Source organism: Lonchura striata, chromosome 24 (genome assembly GCF_050655825.1).
Source record: "Lonchura striata isolate lonStrDom1 chromosome 24, ASM5065582v1, whole genome shotgun sequence".
Classification (NCBI taxonomy): domain Eukaryota; kingdom Metazoa; phylum Chordata; class Aves; order Passeriformes; family Estrildidae; genus Lonchura; species Lonchura striata.
The window spans coordinates 1,248,312-1,272,318 of record NC_140726.1 but is presented as its reverse complement, the minus strand read 5'-3'; the positions used below and the strand labels follow the sequence as shown (position 1 = coordinate 1,272,318).

At 48.4% G+C, this 24,007-nt stretch overlaps 1 protein-coding gene across 5 annotated transcripts in view; it reads left to right on the top strand.

The window, feature by feature from the left end:
• Positions 1-24,007, top strand: part of KCNJ5 (potassium inwardly rectifying channel subfamily J member 5) — an 81,811-nt gene that overhangs the window by 3,611 nt on the left and 54,193 nt on the right. For 3 of the 5 annotated variants that reach the window (XR_002465512.3, XM_021531100.4, XM_021531101.3), the window contains exon 2: positions 5,019-5,965. Coding sequence is in view for 4 of the 5 variants with exons in the window: in XM_021531100.4 (XP_021386775.1) it covers positions 5,026-5,965 (940 nt within the window). In the remaining variant the exon portion in view is untranslated. Of the gene's footprint in view, positions 1-5,018; positions 5,966-15,946; positions 16,675-24,007 lie in introns of those variants that run through there. The other 2 variants (XM_021531099.3, XM_085560085.1) reach the window with 1 other exon arrangement.

Below are 24,007 nucleotides of genomic sequence, written 5' to 3'. Positions count from 1 at the left end.
GTGCAGTGTCTTTGAATCTTCTTCCCTGGCTTTCAAGAGCACAACTCTTCTGCAGCCTCCCCTCCACCTGTGGATCCCCAGGCACTTCCAAAGAGGCAGCCACCAAAACCCCAAACCTCTACTTACATGAAGTCAGAAAGATGGAATATTCTATGGCTTCCCCCAAATCCACCTGCCTTTCCTCACCTCGCTTGCACAGGGGTGTGTGAAAAGGCAGGCTGGTGGGGCTGACTGTTCAGTCCCACTCACACATGGGCAGGGAATAAAAGAATGGAGGAAAGATGCCTTTCTCAGGGAAATCAAAGCCCCACCTCAGTCAGAGCCTAGCCCAAGTCATTTTTCTTCAGGTTGTCAAAGGCCATCTTCTCCTAAGACTTCTCCTTCCTCCATCTTTCCATGAGCACTCAGTGCTCAGCAGCCAATGCTTTTATTCTCTTCCGGTCCTGCTGCTTTAATTTCCTTTATTCCTGCACCTACTTCCCTGTGTTGCTCCTGTCTGACAATTAAGAATTCATTCCCTTGCAGCACTGTAACCTAAAGCAGAATTATATGGCCCAGAGGAACCTGGGCACAGTAACCTGGTTTATGGGGTGTGGGCCAACAGGCAACAGAAGAACCAGGTCAGGTTTTTCAGCAATCTCTGTTCAGTATTATTGGTTGCTTGTTGAGAAGTACAGGACTCATTGTCTGGAAAAAAAGAAGATAGGGTTAAGTGAAAAAAACATTTTTTTTTTCTGGGAAGTTGTGGGAGGTTTGCTAAAGAACAGTTGCTCAATTATTCTCCCAATGTGAGAAAACACAGGCATCAGGTTTAAAAGAAACAAAAAGAAGTCTGCTTTTACACAAACTTGATGACAGATTCACATATTTAAACTCCACCTGCCTGCCAGTTTAGTCCTTTCCAGCATCAAATCCCATCCTCGGGGAAATTTGTGTGTTTACTGCAGCCAGATTAGCAATTGTTTAAATGGAAAAAGCCCCCTGGTCAGCAGGGAAATAAGTTTCTTCAAGTGTTTTATAGTTTTGCCCTCCTTGCTGTCCCTGGCAAATTGCTGGACCTGCCAGGAGCACACCAGCTCTGTCAGGAGGGGTTGAGAGCTGCCTTGCCAAGCACTGCCTTCTGGAGATTCTCACCTGACCCCAGCCTGACTCCTGTGCAGCAGATCCCAGCTCCTAAATGTCACTGCCTGCCCTGAGTGTGTCATCTGGGCAGAGCTGAACATCAGCAGGGCTGATAAAAACCTCTCTGCAAGGCTGATAATGCACTGACTCACAGCTCCTCATGCAGTAGCCTGTCCTAAAGGAAGGCAGCTTTGTACAGAAGTGACATTTTTATTATCCTGGCCTCGTTTAACCAAAGCTGGTAAATGCCAAAGAAACAGAACAGTGCCTGTGACTAAAAGAGGCAGTTTCACCCCGTGGCTCTCTGTGCTGGAGGGAGCAGGGATTTACAGACTGGGCCCGAAATCCCTGGGAGATGCATGAGCAGATTTACCATGATCTGGCAGAGATCTTTCTGGCTGGCAGCAGTGGCTGGACACTGCACAGGGAGGAGTTAACCAGGTCCTTACCCAGTTACACTGCTCCTTCCAGAGCATCTTGTCATTTGGGCGAAAGTTCCCCAGGGCAGTTAAAATCATGAAAGAATGGCAGCAAATTTTCCAGAAGATTCTGGTGCCTGGGATCTCACAGACCATTCATGTCCATATCACAGATTTTACTGTTGAGCAATTAAGGCATAAGGAAGAGCAGTGATTTGCTCAGAATTAGAAAACGCTGGAATCATTTGGAGCAGAAAGCTGGGTAGTGTGCAGCCATCCAAAGCTATGCTCAAACTGCTAACCAGGAGCATTCTGTTAAAGACTCTGAAGCAGAAATTCATATGCTTAATTATTTTCAGTAACCACAGACTGAGCTTATTCTCATACTACAAATGGAGAGTTAAAGATGAAATATTGGTAGGAATTGTAATGCCACTGAAGCTGTCAGTGAACTTCTTATCCACTGGGTATTTTTTTGCTTTACTGGATCACTTGGGAGGTGCTCCTGAAGGTTTGCAGAGATGTTTCAGCTGAGCTGTTGCTGGAGATCAGTAACACCACCAGAGATGATGCCAGTCCTGTGAGTGTTTTAGTTAAAAAAGTTCCTCAGCACATGCATTAATGGGCAGTTCATCAAACTTGCTCCACCACAGTGATCTTTCCAGGGATTCAGGATTTTTGGTTGCTTTTCCTCTATTCTGTTCATTGTAATAAGTTTTAAGATGCTTTTGGTCTCTTTGGTGTGAACCTAGAACATGAAACTCTAGATTGAAGTCTGGAACTGGATTGTTCTCTCTCCCATGGTGCCAGTGATAGCTTCAAATTTACTGTTACAACAAAATTATCTTTAAAACAAGTGTTTTAATTGAAAGCAACAGGCAACACTTGCCTGGTTTTACATTTAGATTGATGACAAGCTTTTTAGTCCAAATTGAGTAATTTTAGATTAATCAATCAATGCGAACATACATTGAGAATATTATTTTTAAGAAGGAAGTAAGGAGGTTTTTCACTACCTGATTTGCAGTGGATGGGAGGCTTCTTTCCCTATTAAAGAGAGGGGGAAAGTGCCTGATTGTTCTGCTGTGTGCTTTCACATGTTGGAAAGTGAGTCCAGCTGTGCCCCTGTCACTTTTCAGCATCTTGCACCACTTTGCACAGGTGTAAAGAGACAAACCTCAGAGAGCAGAGAGAGCCAGGCCAGCGGGTCTGGAGGCTTGCATTGCAGCAGGCAGTGAGAAGCAGCTGAGGATGAGTGTGAATACACCCTGAGCCAGCTCGCAGGAGGGACAGAAACAGTGTTGGGGAAGATGAAGCAAGAAAGCCTTGGAAATATGATTGCCTGGCAAAAGATTTAGGAAATACAGAGATTGAAATGGTAACAAGTTTTGAGATACCAAACCTTAGTTACTGCACAAGTAGAAAACAATAGTACAGCCAGGATGAAGAAAATCCCCCCTTCTGGTTGGACAATGCCCTTACCTACAGGGAGGTCCAAGGGTCAGACGGACTGTTTGGTATCACCCCAATGTGTGGTTCATCCACACCTGGAACCCTCCCTGAAGCATCAGGAGTCTGTGACCCCATTGGCCCAAGTCTTGTTCCAGCCCACCTTGAACCCTCTGATAAGGAGTCCCTGAGGAGCCAGACACCCTCTTGGAACTTCCACCCTCTTGGAACTTCCACCCTCTCCTGGAGCATCCTCTTATCTCCCTCTACCCCTTGCCTCTCCTGTCCCCCACGCCCTAGGGCCTGCCACGGGTCACGTCTGGTGACTCTAAGCAGGGTCTTTCACCCTCTCTAATAAACCAGATATTTCAAGAGCAGCCCTCAGAGATCTCTGGTCTCCATCCACCCAAACCGTCCAGGAACCCAGCTTCCCCGCAAAACAGGGCAGGGGTGACTCTTGTGTCAAAGTCCTGGCTGGAGGAAGGGAACGCACAGCACTGGGGTTATCTGCCCCATGCCCAGGGCGGGTGGCAAACCCGATCCCCCTGGATTTCCCATCCCAGCCCCAGGAATGGCCGTTCCAGCCCCTGGCGTGGCTGCAGGGCTCAGCCTGCCTGGCCGTGCCATCGGGGGCCGTGGCAGCGGGCAGCAGCGCTGGCACAGATGGTCGGGCGCCCGCGGAGCCAGCGGGGCCGGTGCCAGCAACAGGCTCCGGCTGCTTCGTTGGAGCTCTGATCGATGGTGACTTAGACAAGGGCCACGAGGAGCTCTCTGCCATTAACCAGACTTGGCTGCAGCCGAATGGAAGTGAAAATTTGTTGCTTCATTTATTCATCCTGCCTCTGCTTCCTTCCCGCCCACCCTTTGTGCTTTTTAATACCAAAAAGATGGAGCTACTTTGCTCTGTCTTAAAAATTGTCTCTCCCAAGATACTCTTAATTGTATCTCTACACCTTTTCTCATTCACAGGCGCATAAGAAGATTAAAGACAGAGGGAGCAGTAATAGATTTAGTTAGGTTTTAATAGGATTTGCAGAGGACAATACAGGGAATGAACACCATAGAAAATATTGCTGCTCTATCTTTGATATCCCTAAGGCTCCTTAGGTAGTCTTTGACAGAGATTTTGTCTGTGCCCTGCATCCAGAGTCAAGACTCTCATTTTTCAAAGGAGTATCTAATAATCTCTGTAAACAGGATGTTACATTAGAACTGGCAGACAGCATTGCCACCCTCATCTCGTGTTATTTATTTGTATCCTGGTAAGCATTACTCTGAATGTCGACAGTGGGCTTTTTAATAGCTCTGATGCATTCCTAAAAGTGCCCAGTGATTTTGTCTAATGTCAGGTGGAGCAAAGGGGTGAGCTCTGATTGATCTCATTAACAGCAGGCCTGGATTCATCACACCCTCACACGTGGGATTCAGGATGCTCAATTAAATGTTTATTTCACGTTTAAAACCCAGGCTCACGAATAAACTTCCAGAAGGTGATTCAGCACTCCTGAAATCTGAGTTATCCCTGGAGATGCCTTTCTCTGCTGACTGCAAGGGAAGTCTTCATGCATAATTTAGACTCATGTGAGATTTAGGTAGACAGTGGTGCTCAGCAATTTCTCTTAATTTCTAAGCTTTCTCTTGATATGCACCCAAAACCTGAGGCATGAAAAAGTTCCAGTCCCTTCTGAAAATATGTTGATGTATCTTTACTTTGTTCTGAGTTGTGATCTCAAGCAAATTTGGTGTGTAAAAAAATCTAAGGACAAAAAGAAAACCTCCAGATGTTCTGAGGTGTGTCCCACGCTCCCACAGCGTGCCCATCGCCCCGGTTGCTGCTGATGTTTGAAGGGCCTGTGTGTGATAAATCAGTCTTTAACTCTGGGTCACTGCAGGGCTGTGTTTAACAAGTGGCTGTTGTGGGAGAAGTGTGAACCCTCCAAAACCAACGTCCTGACGGTCCAGACAGTGAAACAAAATGGTTTTTTTCTCTTTGCCTTCTGCCTGAAGCTGTCTTTCCTTGTTGTGCAGCCCAGCCATGGCTGGAGATTCCCGGATCTTCATGAACCAGGACATGGACATCGGGGTCACATCCCGGGAGCCCAAGAAGATCCCCAAGCAGGCTCGGGACGATGTCCCCATTGCCACGGACAGGACCCGGCTCATTTCTGCCGAGGGGAAGAAGCCACGGCAGCGGTACATGGAGAAGAGCGGCAAGTGCAACGTGCACCACGGGAATGTCCAGGAGACCTACCGGTACCTCAGCGACCTCTTCACCACCCTGGTGGACCTCAAGTGGCGCTTCAACCTGCTGGTCTTCACCATGGTGTACACCATCACCTGGCTGTTCTTTGGGTTCATCTGGTGGCTCATCGCCTACATCCGGGGAGACCTGGACCACCTGGAGGATGAGAACTGGATCCCCTGCGTTGAAAACCTCAGCGGATTTGTGTCAGCGTTCCTGTTTTCCATCGAGACCGAGACGACCATCGGATACGGCCACAGGGTCATCACGGAGAAGTGTCCTGAGGGCATTGTGCTGCTCCTGGTCCAGGCCATCCTGGGCTCTATCGTCAACGCCTTCATGGTGGGATGCATGTTCGTCAAGATCAGCCAACCAAAGAAGAGGGCGGAGACCCTCATGTTCTCCAACAACGCCGTCATTTCCATGAGGGATGAGAAGCTCTGCCTCATGTTCCGGGTCGGGGACCTCCGCAATTCCCACATTGTCGAGGCTTCCATTCGAGCCAAACTGATTAAGTCCAAACAGACCAAAGAAGGAGAGTTTATTCCCCTGAATCAAACTGACATCAACGTGGGATTTGACACTGGAGATGACAGGCTGTTCCTGGTGTCCCCTCTCATCATCTCACATGAGATCAATGAGAAAAGCCCCTTCTGGGAGATGTCCCGCACCCAGCTGGAGAAGGAGGAGTTTGAGATTGTGGTCATCCTGGAAGGAATGGTGGAGGCCACAGGTAAGGAATCAGTAACTGTTTTGAGGAGGAAAGGGGCACAAAGCATTGTAGGCAGTTTGGCATTAGGATTTCACTGTCCATGTTACCTGGAGTGGGAACGCAGTGAAAAGTTGGGCCTTTAGTTCATTCTGTAGGGTTTCACCCTCTTTTTTGTAGTGTTTCACCCTCTTTTATCAGTCTGAGATTGAGTGAAGGGGTTAGTCCTGGAGCTGCTCATAATCACTTAGAACTGATCCAGGGGAGAAAAAAGCAATGAATTAAAGGAATTCTTGAAGTTTATGGTGGTCCTGTTTCCTATGCTCAAAATTCATGGTGCAAATCTTCTCCCATTTCTCCTCTGTATTAAAGATTGGCTGTAACTGTGCTATTTTAGGTACTGCTGTAGTGTTGATTTTAATGGGGGCTATGAAGTGCCCAAGTCTCACTGTATCCCATAAAGCAGCACGTGCTGAGGCTGAATGACTTGCACGTGGTGCAGGACACACATTCCCAGAAGGCAGAAACTGCTTTTGTGACTCTTGCAGCCCTGCAGCTGCTTAACAGCTCAGACAAAGCTGGGTAATGGGAGATGAGGAGATATCCTCAGCCCATTCCCAGTTTCTCCTAGGGGTGGATTTGTGGCAGGCTATCAAAGAACTCTGTGTCTGTGTATAGGGACTCTGGAAAAGGGTTAACCCTCAGCTTTCCATAGCGTGGGAAAAGCAGCTGAGGGGAGGGATGGGCACAGAGGCTCCTTCCCACGGGAGCTCTGGTTGCCCCTGGCAGTCATTTCCATGGGTCATTTCTACTTGCATGAATGCCTTTGCTCCAAGCTTGGGGAGGAGCTGGCACCTCTTCCTGCAGCACTTGCAGCACAGCGAGTGCCACTGAGATGCTCAGGTGCCTTCCAAGCAGGGTTTTTCAGCCTGGGGCGGGCAGGATGCCTTGATGGAATCAGGGTCTGCAGGGGGGAAGGGCTGCAGGCAGCTCTGAGGAGAGAACTGCTGGCTGAAGATGGACAAACAGTCAGAGATGCAAAAAAAAGCTTTTATAAGCAGTTTTCTCCTTTGGTGTTTCAGGATGTTAGTTATGAGCCCAGAGTTTTCCTGTGGGTGGTGGTTGAATTTTGTTTTCCATCTCAATGAGGTTCTCTCTGAGTCATTACCAGGGGTTTTCAGCTTGTTATAAGTACTCAGTGGTGTCAGCACCCTGTCTCACAGATTCTGTCCCTTGATGACTGTTAATGTTATCCCCTCCTGGAGATTTGCCATTAGTTATAACAGCCAGAGGAATAAAAATCTCTCAAATTCCTGCATCCCAAACCTTTGCTCCCAAAGGCAGCTGTCCAGAGAGGTAATTCCATGTCCCAGAGTCTCCCTTTAGGTGATCAGCAGTAGCTGAGCTGATGTGAGGTGATGGATAAATTACATTCCATTGGGACTGGAATGTGTGCTGTGGAAGTGGAATTCACCTGGCATTTCCAAGGAAATGCTCTTCCTCAGCAGAGCACTGTGGAGACGTGGCAAAGGAAGGGGTGGGTGGAAAAGACTATCAAAGGCAAGGATTTGTAACAGTGATTTACTCTGCAGCCTCAACACTCATTAGAGGCTGGAGCCTCCTAACCTGAGCATGGAATGCAGCTCCTTGTTGGTCCAAAGCCTCTTTCCTCTTCACACAGTGACACTGTGACTGCCTTGGGCCCCTGCTGCTCTGCTTTCCTCGCAGGAAGGCTCAGCCTGTGCTGGGGATGTGTGAGGGGAAGTCATTATCAATAACAACCTCGGAATTAAAAGCATGGCAGAGGAATAATATCGCCTTACAAATGGGCTCCTCTCCCAGAGGGATTGCACAGGCCGGGCTGTAAGAATATTAAGGAGTGTACATCTGTGGAAATGAATTATCCTGGGCTCAGAAGGCAGCTTGGGAAGTCCCACCCTGGAGCTGGAGGAGGCATTTTGCACGAACTCGGAGCTGAGTGGGCCTTGGATAATTCCAGGATCCAGTCTGGAGGCTGGGATGGGTTCTGAGGGACCAGGGGAGTGGGATATTTTGTGACAAGAAGAGTGGCTTGCAGAGGCAGTGTTTGTGCTTTCCTACTTCATCCTCACACTTGGGAATATTGATAAAGCAGTTTGGGGTTATTAATCTCTCCCTCCACACCTTAAAATCTGCTCCAAGCAAATTCTTAGGTACTTCCCAGGCCACGACATTGTTCAAGCCCCATCTGCTCTCAGGAGTGGTGTGATATTTACTCCCAGCAGGACTTCTGTTAAATCCTGACACTGTCACAGCTTGGTCGGGTTCAGGGCAGTGTAAAATACAACAGAGCATTTGTTCCCTTAGCAACCCCTACGGAAAATTAGGACACCACCCCCCCAGAGTTCAGAGGTACCACTGGTCAGAATATAGAGCTCTATTTTCCATAAGGTGTTTGGAAAGCAGGTCAGAACGGTGGTTGTCAACATATCAATGGCTACAGGAATTGAAGCACGACTAAAAGTGGGGATATTTTTCACTGATAATTTGGGACAGTGATTTTATAGCTATTTTCAGTAGATTTAACCAGGTGCACATGTATTACAAATGTAACGTATTGTCTCATCTCAAACAAGCAGCTCTATTTACTGACATTTAAGTTTAATTCTGACCCAGTGCAAGGCAAAGATGGTAAATAGCTTCAAATGAAAAGTGTAGAGTAAATTCTGAGGAGTTCACACCCTTCAAGTCATTGGGTTTTTTACAAAGTGAAACACTGTGGTTTAAAACAAAAATTTTCTGTGTTCAAGTTGCCTTGGCTTTTCAAAGGCCTGAATAACAGCGCACTGAAGAGCAGCAGCTCAGCAGCCAGCCTAAAATGCAGTGGGTTTATTTGGCTGAAAAGGATAAAGGAGCTGGTGTCAGTGCAGTGAGAGCCGTGCGGCACAGCTGCACGGAGTGACCCTCGGAGGCAGCGGGGCACGAAGCCAGCTGTGGCTTTTCCATCCATCTCTGGCATGGGTGAGGCACTGGGGCTCCAGTGGAGGGAAAAGGCCAAAGGGAGAGTGAGCTTCTGGGCAGATCTGTTATGGTCATTGCTGGGTGAAACAAGCACTTTGAAGACAAAATCCATCTTGCTGACAAGTGTTCTGACTCCCAGGGGCTCCCTGGGCTTTGGGGGCAGCAGCAGCATCAGTCCCAGCACTCCTGGTGAGCTGGCACAGGGATTCCTTCGGGGAATTCATTATCTTTGCCTTGTCAGAGAGGGACTCTTGTCAAGATCAGCTGCCCCAAATCTGACTTGCAATAAAAGGGAACAAAGGAAAGGTGGAAAATCTGTTTGTACAGTGAATACATTTTTGCTTTCCCTGCCTCTGCTGCCCAAAATCTCAGGGCCACCCTGGTGACGGACAGCTCCTGGTTGCTGCTGGCCAAAGCTCCTGCCCTTCCCCTGCTGAACCCAGCCTGAACAGAGTGTTTAAAAGCTGCTGGGACAGGGAAAAGGAGGGGAGGTGCAGTCAGCTGGGTTGTGATGAAGGATTTGGCTGATCCGGTAAGGGAACATTAGCAAGTCCAATTTTTTAAAATACTGTTTTTCTCTGTAAGCCATCACTGCATGTGCTGACACACTCTGTATATCCTACAAGACTTCCTGGCAGGTAATTTGAAGGGACTCTCTTCTCTTCCAGCTTTACCCTTCCTAGGCTCTTTGCTGACAGTTATCCAAATCCTGGATCCAAATCCTGGACCCAAATCCTGCTTCTCCTGTAGCTTCCTGCTGCCCTCGTTCCCTGGGCACAGTGTCCAGCACTGCTGCTCCTGGGCATGGAGGCAGCAGAGCTTGTTACTCCACTCCTGGTCCTCCCTGCTTTTCATTGCCTCTTTTTCCCAGCACAAATAAGGCAAAAGAAACACTCCAGATGCCTGATTAGTCCAGTCACTAAATGAAGTTTTAATGAACTCTTATGTAAGTACAGGTATATATTTTTCTGGCTTCGAGTCAGTGCAATAAAAAGGGATTTAATGATTAGAAGTAATTAACCCATCCTGTCCCTGTGGGAGCGTAGGCAAACAGCAGAGTTTTCACATCTCAATTTATCCACCTTTGCAGAGGACAGAGTACAGTTTCCTGTAAATGTAGGGCCAAATGGAGTAGTCACAACAAAAGATATGATGAAATGAATAATGATTTTCATGGGAGCACAAAGGACGGGTGAAATTACGGAACGGGGTTTCTAGGCATTCATCATCTGGTTTGGGTTGTCTTGTGTTGCTTTGCATTTTGCATATAAATAAGTTTTCTGCAAGGAGGACCTTGCAGAAGTGTTACAGACACTGCCTAAAAATGACAGGGAAGAGATGTCCCAGGTCATTTGCTCATGAGTCCTCTGGAGGCAGAGGCTGGCAGTGGTGTCTGAGGTGCCTCTGCAGTCACTGTAAAGCCTAAAGAAGTTACCTGGTGTGAGCTTGGCTGGGGCTGGGCCTGCTAGAGACATGGCAATTGAATCCAAGGTCTTTACATTATAAAGTCCTTTTATTATATTTTTTTCCCAGTGCCTAAGAGCTTTTGCATGCCTGGAGAGCATTCAGATAAATTAAAATCTTATTACTCTCCTCTGGCATAAATATCAAAGTGAATCAAGCCCAGCCATGTCCTCTAAAGGAGACAAGCACAAATAATTGGAGGACCATGCTCTTACCTTCTAATATTCCTTTTCAAGCTGGAAGAATATTGACTTTTTGGATGTCACAGTGTTCTTTGGTCTAATTAACACAGAGGGACTAATAACTTTTATAACTTACCATATGCTAATGCAAATTGAAAGACACATATTACTTAATTACAGCAATAGAACTTAATTTTTTTTATATTTTTCCTTGCCACCCGTAAACTTCCATCACTGGCACTGCACCTCCGAGGCCCTCAGCTCCTGGGCCATGGGTGTTCCACAGCTTCAGAGCATCCAGGAGAAGGAGAAATGTCATCCTGGACACAAGAGAACGGGCAAACGAGGGCAGGGGAGGGAGATCACTGCCAGCAGGGCCCGTGTCCCAGGGGGCTGAGCAGATCTGGCCCAGCCCAGGCAGGCACATGACATTTCCCAGCAGATAATCACTGAGCTCCCTGGCATTTCAATGAGCACGGTTAATTTTAGCCTGATGAAAAATGTTGTCTTGACAGCCCCAAGGGCAGGGCTGTCTCTGCCCACTGAGGAGCTTCAGGCCATGGAGCTGCACTGGGAGGTTCAGCTCTGCTCGGGATGGGCTCCCATGGAAGCCTGGTGAGATTTGGGGTTGGCAGAGCCCCAAATCTCTGCGTGCCCCTGCTCTCCCATTAACCCTCCACTGAGGTCAGCTGGCCAGATGGGATGTTTGCCAAAAATCAGCATCTCCAGCAGCTGGAGAGAGCCTCTGGTGGCACGCAGGCAGCTGCAGTGCAGATTTGGGGCGGTGGGGTCTGGTTTAGGGGGGCACTGGGAGCCCTGGCCCCTTCCCAGCCCAGGAGCAGCGGGACCAGCCCCGCTGGCGGCTCCTCCTGCTCCTGTCAGCTCAGACAGTGCAGCTCTCTGATGGCTGATTGTGATGGCAGCAAAGAGCCCACCGGAGAGTTCCTGCACTTGCTTTACACCCCAGCGTTTGCTCTGCTCTCAGATGTGATGAGACACCTGCTTTAATACCCATCACAGTCTACTCTGGATGTTTCATCTGCTGGGAAGCAGAAGGGGGCTGTTTCCTTGAGCAGGAACAGGCACAGCTCAGCTATTGATCTGTGCCTCCAACCCACAGACAAAAAATCCACTTAGGATTCTGCTCTAGAAATTATCATTAAATCTCTGTGAAATGCTTATTGCACAACTTGAAACCAGGACACAGTGCCCTGGTCTCCAGCACCTATAAATCCTGGAACTGGTTCTAGCTTTATTGAAAACTTGATGCATCTGCTTCTAACTTTGAACAAGCTTTATCTCTGGTTTCCATTAAAACTGAGTTTTGTTTGCAGCATGAAGCTGAGCTGCTGCAGTAAGAGATGAGAAAGCTGCAACCAAAAGTTGACATCTGAAGATTTCTCATACCATTCCATGTTTTCTACAATACACAGATTGCACACATTTATATTGAACATACTTTTTAATTTTTAAACCAGATTGTTTAGAAGAAAACGAAACTCCTAATGGTCTTACAACCCAGAAAATATGATAGAGTTGGAAAATATATATCTATGAATTCAAGTATATCTGCTTGGACTGAAAGAAGGAAAATGAGACTATAGGGCCATGAAGATGATGGGATGGAGGCAAAGCTGAGACAATTGAGATTGTTCAGAAAAGAAGGCTCCAGGTAGAGCTCAGAGCCCCTACCAGGCCTAAAGGGGCTTCAGGAGAGCTGGAGAGGGACTGGGGACAAGGGAGGGAGGGACAGGACACAGGGAATGGCTTCCTACAGGGGAATGGCTTCCCTCTGGATCCCCCAGAGGGCAGGGATGGATGGGAAGGAATTTTGGGAAGGAATTGTTTCCTGGGAGGGTGGGGAGGCCTTGGCTGTGGCTGCCCCTGGATCCCTGGCAGTGCCCAAGGCCAGGATGGACAGGGCTCGGCGCCCCCTGGGACAGAGGGAGGTGTCAATGTTTAATGTCCCTTCCAACCCAAGCCAGTCTGGAGTTCTGTGTTCTTTTGGCATGAAGTTGATTTAAATGAAACCCCCAAATACCACTTCTCTATATCTGCATTGTTTAAACCCAAAATGTGTAGTTATATATTCTTTAAGGAAAGGATTAACAGCCTTTACTGGGGCCATAGATTCTATGGTTAATTCTGCAAGAAATTCAAAGAGTCTGGAATCTCTCTTGACTTCTTGTGCTCCCCAGCTTCAGGGCTGCATGAGTAACTGAAGAGCAGTAATGTCACAGTGGGTGTGGTACCCAGATCCTGGTCTGCTTGCAGCCAGGAGCTGCACTTGGTGATCCTTCTGGCTTCCTTCCAATTCAGGATATTCCAAATTCTGATTCTAGTTGATGGATGAGAGCTTATGGTTAATTATTCCCTATGCCCAAGACATCCCACAGGCTCAGATTAGCCAGAATTCTGCAATTGAACAGGTAATTTTTTCAGGGATAACAGAGGTGTGAGTCTGGGGATCGCTGTGCCCCTCTGCAGGGTGGCACTGGGATATGCCAAGCACAGAGAGTGCACGTTGTGTTCAAGTGGTGAGTGGCTGCATCCACGTGCTCTTAATAAAAACAAGGTTTATTGTTTCCACACCTCTTCTGTCATCTTTTCACAGTCACAGAGGCAATAATTAGCTAGGGACATTAGAGATGCATTAATTAACCAGGCTGGAGAGCACAGGGCAGCCTGCAAAGCAGGCACTTAATGGAATTTGAAGCAGAGACAATGGTGTTGTTTACTGGGTGATGTGGGAGTTGCCAAGCAGTGTGTCCCCACGCAATTAAACACCACTGCACATGTGCTAAAAAGGAATATTTGAATGGGATTATGGAGCAATTACAAGTTGTCTTATTGTGCTGGCTCAGTGTCCCCCTGGGGTTACAGAAAGCAGCTCCTGCAGGAAGCTGGCAGCAGCAGTGTTTGCTTGCTGAAAGCTTTCCATTGTTCCTGCTCTAATTGAATACTTGGAGTGGGACTGGGATGGTGTCCCAGGAGCTCAGGTTCACTCAGGTGCTCCCCCTGGGAAGGAGCTGTTTCAGGCCTGGATTATAAAGCAGGAATTCCCCTAGAGAGCCCCAGGCCCTCACATTTCACAAGGACACCCCATCTTTGCCCTGAAGACTCCTTCATGGTACCTTGATGCAGCACTTGGAAAACCAGGATAAGAGTCAGCTGGCTCATCCAGGACTGATCCTGGAGCCTGCAGGGTCTCCTCTTCTGCTCTCCCTGCTGGCTCTGGAGGAGGCACTTGGAGGCCTTTGGGATTTCTGTGCCAAACCAGCTCTGTGCAAAGGGAAAAGGACCTGTTTATCTTAGCCAGCTGCTGGTTTCCAACCTCCTGGCATGAGGCAGCACCAGGAAATGGGATTAGCCCTGCAGCCCTGACCCCCCAGACAGCAGGAATAAAAGTGTGGGATCAGTGCCTGTAACACAGCTCCCCTGGCAAAACCTGTAGCAGGACTGGGAGAGCAGCAGCACTCCTGGGGCTTCCAGGGAGTGAGGAGCTGGCCCGGGCAGGAGGGCTGAACCTCCTTCCCCCAGGGCTGGTGATGCTGCACATTGCAGAGCCACCAAAGTCAGGAGTGCCTCGCCTGCTCTTCAGCTCTAAAGCGAAAGCTGAGTTTCCTGAAAAGATGCTGAACTTCCAGAGCCTCTCCTGAAGGCAGCAGCACTTGGGGTGATTTGAATTCCCTGGATGTGTTTCTCATGGCAGCCTCTGCACTTGCCAGCTCCTTCCAGCCCAGGAAGCAGGCACGCTGAACACTGTGACTAACGCTGTACTTGTTGTTCCTGCCCAGAAGCAAACACTCCTGCAGATCTTCTTGAGGGGAGAGATTGGGTTCTCAGCCTGTGCCACGGAACTGCAGATGCCTCAGCACTGCATGTGTCACTGTCTCTTCCCCTTTCAAGGAAGAAAATACTCCTGGCCTGGTAGCTTTAAACCGTGGAAAGCACTAAGAGACTTTGAGCTTTGCAGAGAACTTGCCTGTGTGGGTGTCTTTAAATGGTCTGTAGCAATTATAAGAACAAAATAGTCCTCTTTTCACAAAGGTGGGTTTTTTTTAAAGGAAAGGGGTTTTCTGAGTGCTCTGAGAGTTCAGTCACTTAGGAGTCACAGAGTGAGAATATGTGATATGCTCTTCCCTGAAGCATCTGACACTGCAAATTTTTGACCCCTATGCATTACTTTAGATTTCTGTCCCTGTGCTCTGGGTTGCAGGAATTAGACTTGAAAATATTGGGCAGAAACTGGATAAAGTGCATGTTTTGAATCTATTCCAGTCAGGCCAATCCTTACCCTCTATGAGAGAACAGTAGGAGGACTTTGTGAGGTTAGGTTAGCTGTTCACTGGAAATTAATTTCAAAATCAAAACATAATTAGCAAAAAAAAAAAAAAAAAAAAAAAAGAAAAATGTTTGGAAGACAGCCTTGACCCTGGGAGGTGATTCCAAGAGGATTTGCTGACAGGTGTGGTTATCCCTGCTCTGCAAAGATTCTCTTTAAACTTTTACAAAGTAAAGAAATGCTGATCCATGGGGCTGAGAAGCAGCTTGGCAAGTACCAGCTCCTGTGAGCCACTGTTCATTCACAGCACAAGGCAGCAGTACAAGGGCTTGAGCCCTCCTGGGGGAGTCAAAAGCCAGCTGGGACGGGAACCCTTCACCTTTGGGCTGAGCATCCAGGTCTGTGCAGCTGTGGCACTAATGCAGGGGGAATTGTGGCACTAATGCAGGGGAAATTATGGCACTAATGCAGGGGAATTATGGCACTGCTGCAGGGGAATTGTGTCAGTGCTGCAGGGGAATTGTTGCACTAATGCAGGGGAGATTATGGTACTAATGCAGGGGAGTTGTGGCACTAATGCAGGGGAGTTGTGGCACTAATGCAGGGGAGTTGTGGCACTAATGCAGGGGAGTTGTGGCACTAATAAAGAGACGTGGGGAGGGGCAGCCCCAGAGGAGGGCAGGGCAGGGGCTCCCTGTGCTCTGGGCTCTGTGGGCCGGGGCTGGGGCAGCACTTGCAGGGCTGGGGGTTGTTCCAGCAGGATCCACCAGGACCTGTCCGTGTCAGGCACGGAAACAGCAGCTCAGCGGAGCAGGGGGAGGCAGAGAGAATCTGCTTAGAGCCTGCAAACCCCTCAGCACGGGCTGGAAGATGCCGAGGCGAATGCATCCCTTTTCCTCTGGGTGCTCAGCTTGTTCACAATAGAGGCTTTTGTGAGGCTTATTAAGCCAAGACTTTTCCGTGTCCCAGAGCAATCAGGTACGGAAGCGGCACAGAAGTGCCTTTAAGTGCCAGGCGTGGTTGGGTGAGCACTTGAGGAAGCTTTGCCTCTAATATCCCTCTCTTTCCACCCAGGGATGACTTGCCAGGCTCGCAGCTCCTACATGGACACCGAGGTGCTGTGGGGACACCGCTTCACCCCCGTGCTCACCCTGGAGAAGGATTTTTACGAGGTGGACTATAACAGCTTCCACAGCACCTATGAGACCCACACGCCCGTGTGCTGTGCCAAGGAGCTGGCCCAGTCCCGCCGGGAAGGGCAGCTCCTCGGGCCCCTGCCCGGCCTGGGCCGGGACACAGGGACAGCCAGGGAGGAGGAGGAGGAGGAGGAGGAAGGCAGGGAGCCGGCAGGACTGAGCGGAGCCAACGGGACAGCGGGAGAGGGGAAGGAAGAGGTGCCTGTATAAGCTGGAGCTGCTGGAGCACAGCCACCCGCTGGGACACGGGGCTGGCCAGCAGGACCCGCTGGCAGCCAGAGCTGGGGCTCACCCTGGGCGTCCCCGCACTGCCCAGGCCTCGCTTCCCCTCCCTCCTCCTGAGGCTCTGGCTTTGCCTCCTCCTCTGCAAAGCATCTTGGTCTCCATGGACAAGGCCCGCTCTTCTCATCACTGTCCAAACCGAAATCCCCACCGCCGGTTGTTTCGCTGGGCGTGCAGAACTCTGCCCCTCTTGCCGGGGTGTTGAACCAGTCCAGAATGTCCAATCTCAGTATGAAGAATGTGATTTCATACCTTCACTTAATTTGTGAGTCAATGTATTGTAGACATTGTTCCGGCTAAATTAAAAGAAAAGGTAAAAACCTCCCCGCTATGTAGTGAAGTGTTTTGCCTTCATGAATTTTACAAACAAATGTGTTTGCTTCCAGGATCACAGCCATTGGGATTTATTTCCTACAAAATGTCTGATATGAGCAGGGCACCTTTTCCTGCAAACCTTTAACATGTTTATCCAATGATATGTCTTCTCCAGCTGAAGTGTTTAATGTAGTCTTCTCATGGAATCTCTGACACATTTCTTAGGCTACCCATGGTCAGAGAAAGTTTAGATTTTGCCCCAGTGAAGGCTTTTTTCTGGCCTGAATGTCCCAGTTGTAGTTCCAATTGATAATTTAAAACAAAGAACATAGTCCCCTGGGGGTTGGAATGTTCTGGAATTTCAGAGGCTCTGGAGTAGGGAGACTGGGTAAGTGGATGTTTGCAAAATTCGCTGCTTTTCTGCAAAGCACATATTTAAAACAAAGGTTGAAGTGCTGATGTTCCTGCAGCTAATTGGAACTCACTGACATAACTGAAGCCAACAATTTTGATCTTTAGAAAGAAGCAGAAAACCAGATTTCCCAAAGAGGATTGTCTCATCCAGAAAAGAAATGAAGAAAAGCAGTCTGTGAGATAAAAGATTTCCACAAATTTCAAAAACACGGGAAAAAAATGGCCTTTTTGGGGAAAATCTCTTCCCTTGCTCCTAAAACTTTGGTGGAAAAAGCAGACTACCTGCAGAATTACTTTTTCAATAAAATAAAATGAGAAATACATAATATGCAAGAGTAATCTTCCATAGAAAAAAGGACTGTATCTTTATCTGGGAAATAAATGTACATTGTCTGGACTGAACTGCACACTCAGGACCCGAAATACAGTTTTGCCTCTTGATTTTAATACAAAGAAAATATAAACTGGAAATAGAAAGCAGTGGTCTTATTGACATGGAAACAAGAAAGAGAATACAATCTGTAGGGGTTGTAGATACCATTTACTTAGAGATGTAATCTTATAATTTAGGGAAAAGAGAAATTTATGGGGGGTTTTCTGAGGGGGTGGAAAAATTACCACGACATGGCTGTGTTGTACTTAAACCATGTACTTAAGCCAGCTCAGCCTGCAGGGTACAGGAATTATCTCTCAGTTACACTGCACATTTCAAGGTAAGGAACTCCACTGGAAATGCTCATCAATTCTAGAAAGCATCTTACAGCCTCAGAGTGGGCAGAATTTTTCTAGAGGTCTCATTTTCGTTTTTCTGCTCAGGTTCCTCTTTTTCTATCCTGAGCCTCAGAGGAACAGAGAGAAGAAAACAGAGAGAAAAATGAGATCCTTAGAATGTTCATTTTCTGAGACCTTCTCACCCAGCCTCTGCAAGATAATTACGTGTCAAAAATCAAAACTGGGTTTCAGATTTTCTTCCTCTGTAGCTGAAGTGATCTCCTACTGCAGGAGATGGAAGTGAAAAGCAAAACTGCAATGGGTCTGTGCAAGTCAGAGGCAGTTTGAGCCCTCAGAGGGATGTTACATAAACCCTGGCCAGCGAGTGCCTTGTCCAGCTCAGCTGAACATGAGAGAGGTTTGATGGGTCCCTCCTGTGAGGCCGGAGACAGAGCCTGGAAAATGGCACTGGACTCCCTCTGCACCTTTCTCCTTCCTGGCTCTTGCCTCCCAGGGAGAAAATAGCCACCTGCAAATACCCAAAAGCTCTTTAGTCTGCCCTTGAGATCTCATCCCACAAAACTGCTCCTTCCTAAGCCTGTGGAGTCTGGGAATTCATGTATCCTCATGTAAGGAATCTGGGTTGTTACTGGCTGGATGTCTGCTGAAGGGTGGGTGGTGCAAATCCATCACACGGTGTGAGGGGTAGCACAAGACTTGTTTTGTGTTTGGAATCTGCAAATGTGCCCCAGTGACTTCCTGAACAGAGGTTTCAAACTGTGCCTGCATGAGCTGAGCCCGGGAATTTCCCTGTTTCTGGAGGATGGAGAAACCCCCTCCTGCATTCCTCATTGAGCTGAGCAGATCTGGAGCAGAGGATCCCCAGGCCTGGGGGCACCCTATGTTTCCTGTATTTTCAAAACATATTTTCAAGTTGTGCAGCCTGGCCACCACTTCTGGGGGTTTGGGAACCCCTTCCAAAGCCTATCAGGCAGGCCCCAGGGTTGTTCTTTTCCTGAAAGAGTTTTAATTTAGTGAGTGTATTGAACTTTCCTAAAAGTGAGGGAGAGCACCTCTTCCAGAACTGTCATCTCTGACAATTGGATCCATTTCCCTGCTGTTCACCAGCATGTGCAGGACAGACAATAAACCATGGGAATAAAAGCATAAAAGATGCACTCTTTGCTGTAATGAACATTTAAATACAAAGCTGCGTCTCTTATGAGAGTTGAAATAACTCACAGAGATACATCCACCCACGTAAATACCCCATATAAAATCTACACTCATCAGTGTAATTTTACAAATGTTAACTAATACTCCACAAGAAACATTTATAACCTGTAAGCATGCTATTCACCCATGAATAACCATTTCTATAATGGACCCAGTAAACAAGCTAAAAATACATATTCAAAACATGGAAAACATCTGCTTTATGAATGTATCACTGATAAGGCAAAGTCACGACAGAATCCATCCACAACTCATGTAGGAGCCACTTATGCATAACAGGGGCACTCAGAAGCTGCCAGTGTTGTGTGTGCAAACATTTCCACTTGAACCCTGCATTTTAACACAGCACCTGAGGGCTGGCTTATTAAACATGAGCCCAGGTGCCTCTCTACACACATTGTGTCCCCAGCAGGCAAAGCTGCACCTTCAGAGGCTTTCCCAACAGCACAGAGGCAGATCCCACATGGCACAGCACAATCACCCTGAGCAGTGCAGAGCAGGAGCTGGATGCCAGGGCGTGCTCCTGCCCTGCAGTCACCCCTGAGAACTTTGGAGCAGCCAAAAGCTGGTTCCTGTGCTTCCATCTCCTGCCTGTGCAGGGAGGCTGGACAGCACCTCTCCAGGAGGAGAGCTGAGGGGGCAGTGGAGCAGGCAGGGGAGCACAGCAGAGCTCTGTGCTCAGCTGGGCTCCGTGGGAGCCTTTGGGAATGCTCTGGGAGGGAGCCCTGCACACCCCGTGCTTTTATTCCATCAGCTGCTTTCCCAGACCCGGCCTTCGAGCTGTTCTGGCCGTGGGCAGTGCCACTGGTGGTCATGGAGGGCCCAGCTGGCCTTGGGTGTGTGCCTCGGGTGCTTCTTTCTCCTGTATGAATTCCCATATTTATCCATATTAAGCATTTTCATTTTGACTGGAGTTAATTTCTTAGACTGATCTGAAGATAGAATGGAAAAATCCAGCCTTTGCTTTGGCAGATGATTCTGGGCAGGGGTTAATCAACATCCCTCTTAGAAATGTACCTTTATTTTTCATTTTAATTATCCTGGCTTTAATTTTCACTCATTGCAGACTCATCACTCATTTTAGGCTTAAATTTACCGCCTCATTGTTTTCCCTCTCTTGTTACTATGAATATATTTCCATCAGAAAGGGTGGATCATGGACCTGAGAGAAGAGGGAATGTTATTTATGCTCAAGTAATTAATACCCAGTGATAAGCTCTGTTTGCTGCCAGCCATATCTCCTGCAATATATGAGGGGCAGGTTGCCAGGATGTGTTAAACAGCAGTGTGGTGGAGGAAAGAGAAGATGCTTAATTAAGGTCCAGGGAAACCAGGCAAGCTTTCAGAAGTGGTTCCATTCAGAGGCCAGGGAAGTGGTGATGAACTCCTGAGAGTCTGCTTGGAGTGACTCCAGTCAGGGCTTCATTTCCAGAGGTGTCTGGACTCTGGTGGCTGTGACGAGTGGCAGAATACAGATGCTGGCATTTTATTCCAAGAGGAAGTCAGGGCTGAATTCTGATTTCATTTTGGGTGATCATTCTCTTTCAGGGAAATGGGGAGCCCAGTGAGTCCCTCAGCTTTGCCAACAACTATCAAACCAGAACTTGGTTCTTAAGTCCTGCCTTAGGAAGTGGAGGGGAAAGATGCACTTTCAGACGCTGTTGTGCATAAGAAAATGCATACAGGGGTGTCTGTGCTAAACAGCTGGTGCTGGAGGATAATTTCTGCTGAAAAGTAAAATCTAATTCTGCAGCTTTGCTGAAGGAAGTTTATTATTCTCCTTGCAGGACTGAGCTGTCCTGCTTAGATGGAACCAGGCAATACAAACATGCAACTGCTTTTCCAAGAAGGTGAAATCTGAAGTTCCACTAAAATCTGTGCTTCATGTGTTGGGATGAATGCAATTCCAGAGATGCAGTTTAGCAAGCACTGAAGGTGTGGGCAAATACTGACTCTGGTTCAGTTGGGTGGTCTAAAAGAATTAATGAAAAAAAGCCAGCCTGGTTTCATTAACTCCAGTAAAACCAGGAATAACTCCTCAAAATCAGAGCTGTATTTGGCTGGATTAGTGATATCAGAATGAGGACATGAAGTGGTTGTAAAGCTGTGCTTTAACACACGAGTATTTGCATCATGGTGCATCTCTGAGTAGGACAGAGGAGGAAATCAGGGATCTTTCTGTACCTGGGAATAGAAACGAGCTGATCAGTTCAGCACAGTGGGATTTGCTGCTCTCTGGGCATCTCTCAAATCCCAAAAGGACAGGATGGCCTCCTGATGCACAGAGGGGCAGGTGTTGCACTGCACAGCAAAGAGCTGAGCCTTTCATTTACCAAATCCTGTAAATAACAGAGGCGAGGAGGAGGAGAGGAGGCCTGGAGCCATCAGACAGGGCTGGTTTGTCCCAGGGGGGCCAAGGGCTCCTGCTCTGTCCCAAGCAGCAAAGGGGGGCAGCGAGGGGGTTCCAGCTCAGGGAGCTCCATCCTTACCCAGTTTGTGTCAGATTTAACTGAGTCTCGTTTCCTACCAAATAGGGCAAGTTATTTAAGGAAGGGTGATTCAAAATTGAAACAACTGTATCCTTTCAAGCCTCATCTTGTAATTGAAATATTCATAAAGCTCTTCATTCAGCATAAGACCATTGCAGAAATATTTTAAGGATTTCATGCCTTTTGCAGTTACAATGTGCAAATTCAGCAAGACTAGCCTGCATTTTAGGAGTGCAAATGAATCATATTTTTGACCCATCTTTCTTTCATTACATTTTCCTTTATGGGATTTTCATCAGATTGAAAGAGATTGTATTTTTACTGTGTGTACAAACAGCTGCTATGGGTTAGGCTGAGAACCAGTGAATTCACTATCCTGGTTGATGAATGTTTTGGGGATAGATGTCAAAAAATACTAATCTTAAAATCTGTTTTTCTTAATTTTACTCAGGTCCTCATATCCTGTGTGATTTACTAAATGCAGATAAAGCCCAAGGTTAATAAAAAACATATTTCCATCTCAAAGAGGAGCAAATGCTTTGCAATTTTACTCAGGATTACTCAGGAGTGCCTCATGTCCTGGTGTGCAGCTCACTGAGCAGGGACACAGCTGTTCCCACCACCGAAAAGTGCAAGAAGTGCACTGTAGGAAATCACCTAAAAGCACCTGAGAAGAATGAGGCTGACAGCTCCAAGCCTCCACATTGCTGCAGATTTATCCCTGAATGAGGAGGAAAGCTCGCAGTAGCAGGAAGATGAACGATGGTGCAAGCTGCTGGCTGCTCAGCCCCTGCGTGCTCCCACTCGCTCCGTGGCGTGCCCGCCAGTGCTGTGCCAAGCAAGCCACAGCACGGCCACCCCCAGTGCCCATCTGCAGGGCTCAGCTGCTCCCCTGCTCCCGGAATGGGAGGAGGGGAGGCAGTGCCAGGTGCAGGCAGAGACAGCCTTGGCCTGCTGGACCCTTCCAGGGAGCCCAGGAGGGGTTTGTGCTTCCCTGGCAAAGCCTCTCCACGCTGCCAAGGCAGATAAAGGGACAGAAACAGCACTTGGGAACGGAGAGGGACAGGGCCAGGACCTGGATCTCGTGAGGCTGCCGGGACAGCGGAGAGGAGGAATCCTTCCACGCTGGGTTTCAGGATGTCGGGTTTTATTGGATCGGGGCTGTTCGCTGCCCTGTGCTTCCCCCACCCCGTTCCTCTCCCCATCTGCTGCTGAGAGAGCTCAGCTCCCGAGCCTGTGTCTGCAGAGCCTGTGCTGGGCAGCTCCTCCTGCATGTCACACCCAGAATTCAGCACCTGTGCAGCTCCTCCTGCATGACACATCCAAAAATCAGCACCTGTGCAGCTCCTGCATGACACATCCAAAAATCAGCACCTGTGCAGCTCCTCCTGCATGACACACCCACAGTTCGGCACCCGTGCAGCTCCTCCTGCATGTCACACCCAGAATTCAGCACCTGTGCAGCTCCTCCTGCATGACACACCCACAGTTCAGCACCTGTGCAATTTCTCCTGAATGACACACCTAAAATTCAGCACCCGTGCAGCTCCTCCTGCATGACACATCTACAATTCAGCACCTGTGCAGCTCCTCCTGCATGACACACCCACAGTTCAGCACCTGTGCAATTTCTCCTGAATGACACACCTAAAATTCAGCACCTGTGCAGCTCCTCCTGCATGACACATCTACAATTCAGCACCTGTGCAGCTCCTCCTGCATGACACACCCACAATTCAGCACCTGTGCATCTCCTCCTGCACGTCACACCCACAATTCAGCACCTGTGCATCTCCTCCTGCATGACACACCCACAGTTCGGCACCCATGCAGCTCCTCCTGCATGTCACACCCAGAATTCAGCACCTGTGCATCTCCTCCTGCATGACACTCCCACAATTCAGCACTCGTGCAGCTCCTCCTGCATGTCACACCCACAATTCAGCACCTGTGCATCTCCTCCTGCATGTCACACCCAGAATTCAGCACCCGTGCAGCTCCTCCTGCATGACACTCCCACAATTCAGCACCCGTGCAGCTCCTCCTGCATGACACTCCCACAATTCAGCCCCGTGAGCTGCATGAGGAGCTGGTCCTGGTGGTGTTCCTGAGCAGCCAGCCCAGCACAAAGAGCTGCCCCTCACTCCAGACAATGTGGGGAAGGCACCATAACTGGATTTGCCCCTGGCTCCCTCTGACCCCACACAGTTCAGTGCTCACACCTGTGGCTTTGTGGGATCTGCTTTGGCTCCAGCTCAAGAAGGTCCATGAGCATGTCCTGAATTCTAAATGGGTTGGTTTTTAGAGCTGGGGCTTTATGGCTGCAGTTTAATCTGTTTGTTTGTCCAGGTTTGTACAACAGTGGCGTGGGACGCTGGCACAGGACATCGTGCAGCCCTTGAGTGCAGGGTGGGACAACTCTCTGTGGCTGTGCTTCATCAGCACAGGCATGGATGCTGGGATAAGAACCAGAAATAACACTGTCCATATAG